General features: G+C 44.9%; 1 protein-coding gene across 1 annotated transcript; it reads right to left on the reverse strand.

Annotated features, from left to right (window-relative positions):
- Nucleotides 1-4,379: 4,379 nt before the first annotated feature.
- LOC149185539 (uncharacterized) lies at nucleotides 4,380-4,952 on the reverse strand. The gene has a single exon (XM_089409075.1). The coding sequence runs from the start codon at nucleotides 4,950-4,952 to the stop codon at nucleotides 4,380-4,382; it is 573 nt and encodes a 190-aa protein (XP_089265201.1).
- Between the last annotated feature and the right edge of the window lie 467 nt (nucleotides 4,953-5,419).

Genomic DNA, 5,419 nt, shown 5'->3' on the forward strand with positions numbered 1-5,419 from the left:
TGTTCAGATATTATATTATGAATATCAGAAAAGCAATTTGAGGCGGGTAAGGGAGAGGAAAGCATACCCGAAGAAAAGGAGTCAATCGAGGCCATCACTGCTGAACCAGGAGCCAGTGGAGGTGGGCGAAGCGGCGGACGACCACGCTTCCTCGGAGTGTTTTTAGCCAGCTCCGCCGAATGCTGACCCTGACTCGAAAAAGTGCCAGTGCCCCCAGAGAGAGGAGTGGAAAAGCGGTGGAATTCATTAGTGGCATGAGGCAAATCATCTCTAGCGGGGCCTCCCTGTGATAGAGTGTCCTGAATCGGCGAAACCTGGGGAAAATTCCTCTCTGAGTGCCTGTTATTCTACTTGTTCAGTGGGAAATTTTTGAAAAGGTGCCCCACTTGTGGCAGCGCCTGCATCTGAAGGGAACCCCTTCATAATCCAGCATTTGTCTCCGAGACAAGTCCCTCCATTGAATGTTGATGTATTCCGGGAGTCCACCAGAGAGGTCCAAGTGAACTAAGATTCTGGCATAAGCCATTTTCCCTGTGGAGATGTATGATTCGTCATATGTAATGAACGTGCCCATGGCATCCCCAATCTATCTGAAAATCTGCTCTGACCAGAAATGTACAGGAAGACCCGGTAGCCTAACCCAAACCGGACCAGTCCCCGCCTTTTCAGTCTCAGGGTCGAACATCAAAGTCCATCTGCAAAGGAGGACTAGTGCTTGGTTAATGTGCCAAATAGTTGTGAGGACCCAATTAGTTTGGGCAATGGTCTTGAAATGGAGAGCAAACCAACCCCTCACAAAAGTTTGGACGCGGGGGGGTTCTGACAGGTGATGTCCCCAGACCTCCATCGTCCACTTCTGCAACCGTTCAACACTATAGTGTCTGCCCCTAACCCATCCAACCAGAACCTTTTCAGCCGAGTCCATTGCCTCACTAAAAGGTGTGTCTTCGGCAAGTTTCAAGAAGAGCTCATTGTTGCACGAGGGTAGGCGCTTCTTCCTTTTAGAAGGCCCTGAAGATCTCTTGTTCAGTGCTGCCGCCGCCCTATCCTCCAGGCCGTCCACAAATGCTGCCTGTTCTTTCTCCGACAAAGGACCTTTATCTTGTAAGTCGTCGAAAAACCCTAAAATGATGCCAATATCCATGAAATTTCCCTAAGGGGGGTTTCCCTAGTCTAGAGGCACTGAAGGAATCGATGCTCTGCTGTTAGATGCAATTAGGGTCTCGACCGAGGGATTGTTCAGCGCATGCCCCACAAGAAGTGGTCCTGTGCTTGGCTCAAGAACCTGGGAGTCAGTCTCGCTGCCACCCCAAACCTGCGAGAAGGGTGCCCTAGGTGGATTAGGACCCACGAAATCACGAATCGCCGCAGCTTCAGGAGCAACCGAAATGGAGGGATTGAGCTGCTGTGAGAGAGGGGGTAGGGCTTCCACTTCAGTAGCTAGTTCTTGCTCATAGGTAAGAAAATCGTCCACAGAGGTTCTGGTCTGAGACCAAATCGACATCTGTTCCGAAGAAACCGCGGAGAAAACGTTTGCCTCCATAACCGACTAGAAACAAGCTGACAGCTACCAGAGGGAAAGTCGGTGGGGGACCAAAAACCATCTAGGGGAAGCAAAGGTTAATTAACCTGGATCATAAACTGCCTGCGGATAAGGAGGAACACAAAAAAACTGCGGAAATAGATGGAAACCACAATGGAGAAATGGTTAAGCTCCTCAACGAGTAAAACAGTAATACTATTCCCAAAAAAACCCCAGATACGCCAAAAAACAAAACAGAACAGAAATGACTAAAAACCATAGTTAAAGGAGTTGGGTGCAGTCCAACCCCTGTGTGCCTGTGAGATGTAGAGCAGGGACAAAGAAAACCCTTTCCCACCATGATTGTCTAACATGGAAAAACCATAAACTAGCACTAAACCCTAAGTCGCCATTTTCACCTTCTTGGAACTCCTCACCTTCAAATGGCAAAACCCACATCTCCATATCATAACATGGGTGTAACAATTTATTACTCTTGATTCTTTCGATCTAACTTCACCCAGTGCTCTACCAACATTCTTGTTGGTGCCATGCCTGGATCTACAACAATGCACTGATCTCGTTCGACAAACATATCTTCCATATTGAGCTTCCACAACTCAAATCTCTTACCATTAAATTTCTCTATCTCTATCTTTCCATTGTACACTATCTTCTTTCATCGCAAGAATCGATCCCGTAGATCTCCCACTGAACAAGGTCTACCAGAGGCCTGAGAAAAACCCCTTAGCATCAAAGGCATCCCCTAAAATTGAAATAGCTTTGATACCAAATGTAGGTTCTAATCCTATATAGAAATTATATGCAAACAAATTCTTAAAATAGAAAAAGAAACAATGGCAAGAACATAAAATGAATATACACAGAGATTTTCCCCTGGATCCCAAAAATGGGACTACTAGATTGATTTTTCATCATATTCCTTTCAATGTTACAATACGTTTTTTTTTTCCTCTGGAAAAATCCGTAATTTTCATTAAGATAGAGAAAATTACATATTATAAATGCAGTAGCATATGCGGTATCAGTGCCGTCAATCAAAATCCACCACGCAGGGTGATCAGGCTGTTTAAACAAAAAAGTTGTTTGTCTTGCCAGTTTAACAGTCTAGTTAATAGTCGCCTGTACATGACCACACAGGGTCCATTATCAATGTATCTTTCTATATATATAAAAAAGATTTACAAAAATTTTCAGATCTTGAACATTTAATCATTAGCTATGGTCAGGGACTATTGTCCCTCTGATATCGCTGATCTATATACGGCCTGTGGTAATAGCGGTATTCCTCAGTCCCTCGCTGCTCCAATATTAACCATTCTCCTCTGGGAAGTAGCGCGACCTCCTTGGATAATTGATCAGCGCTGCAGTTATATTCCCTGTATATGTGGATACAAGATATATGGTTAAAAGCTGCCTTGAAAGTATGTGTTTCATACAATATGTTGCTGAGTGTGTGAATGTGACATATTGTAGAAAGATTGAACCAGTTTACAACAATCTTTGAATCCCAAAATATTTTAAGATTTAAACACTGATGTCCCAGAGAGAAATGTAATAAGTGTCGTAGGGTCATGAGTTCTGCAAAATTGTTAGAGCCCACACCGAGCCCCAGTTTTACTTTGTAACTGTGGTGTTCATTGATATGGAGAACGAAACCACCCCCACAACCATTTTGGTTCGCGGCCCCATTGAAGAAGGCCCAAGGTACTGATTTGTCAATGATGGGGGGTGGTTGTATGTGCCTCTCCCCAGGGGGATTAGGGTCGGGCAGTTCAAGGTATGCGAAGATAATGCCGACTTCCGTTCGCTGCCAACACACAGCCAAGTTATCAAAGATATATCTGTTTCGGGCCTTCCGTATATGCCAAATGACCACTACGGGAAGGTTCAGTAATTTTGATCCCGGATGTCTACGATTCCAATCTTCCCATGCACTTTGTATATCCTCACCGGCCCAAGACCCAACAAAACCAATAGATATGGAGATGTTTTGCTAGAGAGTGCGGGTTGCTGTGCAATGTAGGAAGAGGTGTACAGTTGATTCCGATGCATCTTTGCATAGTATACACCAAGATGGCCCATAAATCACTCTATGGGTTAAATGCTCTCCTGTGGGAACAATATCCTTAAGAACACACCAGAAAAAAAGTCTGGTACGTGGGGGTGCAGTAAGCTTCCAAATATCTCGCCACCAGTGCAATGTCAAGGCCGGTTTTTTATGCTGAATGAGGGAACAGTATCCAGGCTTTGGTGTGTATGTACCATTATCTGCCAAACACCAAATTAGTTCATCAGGCCCCTGTTTGATGCGGATATGCGATTCAGTTAATGCTGAGGTATATTCTAGCCACTCCTGATGCCATTGTGGGGGGAGATCAAGTTGTAGGGCCGACTTCCATGCCTGTGAGAAGATATCCGTGTTCTGTTGATCGACGATGTGTGAAAAAACCTTGATCTCTCGTGCATGAAGGTGCCTGATAAGATCTCTACTAAGTATGTGTCTTCCTCCACTTCCTATCCACGGATCTTGTCCAATCCTTCCCATCATTCCATCATTGATTCTCCAAACCAAATTGTCTCGAATGAGGGGAAGGGAATGGAGCAGTGCCTTCCATACCGAAGAGCATCCCGATACCTGCCATGATGGTAGTCTGATCCAGTCCAATAAGCTCTGAGGCCAAATGTATTTATGGTATGATATTTGTGCCCAAAGATTCTGACTTGTCATCAGTGACCAACCCATTTTTGCAGCAAGTGCTTGGGCGAAGAGGGGAAGGTCCTTGAGCCCCCATCTGCCCCATTTCCTTGGTAGGGCTATCTTTTGCCAGCTTATCTAGGCAAATAACCTTTTTTCCTGATTGCCATTCCAGAGGTATCTGTTACAGAGTTGTTTTAAACGCCCTAGAATGTTCCGCGGAATCCATGCAAGTGCCATCCAGAAGACCGGAGTGGCCTCCAAGACAGATTTGATAAGCACCAGTCTGCCTGCCCTTGATAAGTATCTGAAGCTCCATATAGTGAGTCTCTTCTCCAACTTTGTAACCAGCCAAACCCAATCAACAATTCTTTGGCAAGTAGGTTTTAGCCAGTACCCCAGATATTTTAGGCCCCTATCCAGGGGGTGAATGCTGTAGGGAAAAGCCTGCTGTGCAAAATGTGATTCCTGAACCGATGTACGAGTGAAAGTGATAGTGGATTTAGTATGATTTGCAAGCATACCTGTAGCGAAGGAAAAGAGATGAAGAATCTTGGAAAATGTTCTGGTATCCCGTATGCTACCATCCAACAGAATGAGTACATCGTCCACAAATAGAAGATGAGTGAGAGAGCAATCATCTGAGATCCGGAGACCACCGATATCGCCATTCCTTTTTGCAGAGGCTATGAGCCGACTAAGACCTTCCATGACTATCAGGAAGAGAAGAGGAGACAGTGGGCATCCTTGCCTCAGACCCCTTTCAGAGTGAAAAAAGGGTGAGGCCGAGCCATTGATGAGAATACTGAAGGAAGGAGATGTAATACAGGCCATAATCCAAGTGATGTATATGTGAGGGAAACCCAGATGAATAAGAAGCATTTTGATATAGAGCCAACTGACACGATCAAAAGCTTTGGATAAGTCAATCTTGAGAATGATGCTCTTGAGATGCTTGGACCAGATAGAATGGATGGCTTCTTGAGCCGAACCAATGGCTTCATGAATCTGTCTGGATTCGAGGAAAGCAAATTGTTGAGGGGCAATATGTCTGGAGAGAATCGGTCTGAGACGGTTGGCAATGGTCTTGGAAATGATCTTGTATAGACAGTTGCACAAAGAGATAGGTCTATAATCATCAAAAGAAGAAGGGGAGTCAGATTTTGGGATGAGAGCTA

Source organism: Pinus tabuliformis, chromosome 3_1 (assembly GCF_031772625.1).
Source record: "Pinus tabuliformis cultivar Carrire ecotype Pingquan chromosome 3_1, CPIR1, whole genome shotgun sequence".
In the NCBI taxonomy this organism is placed as follows: Eukaryota; Viridiplantae; Streptophyta; class Pinopsida; order Pinales; family Pinaceae; genus Pinus; species Pinus tabuliformis.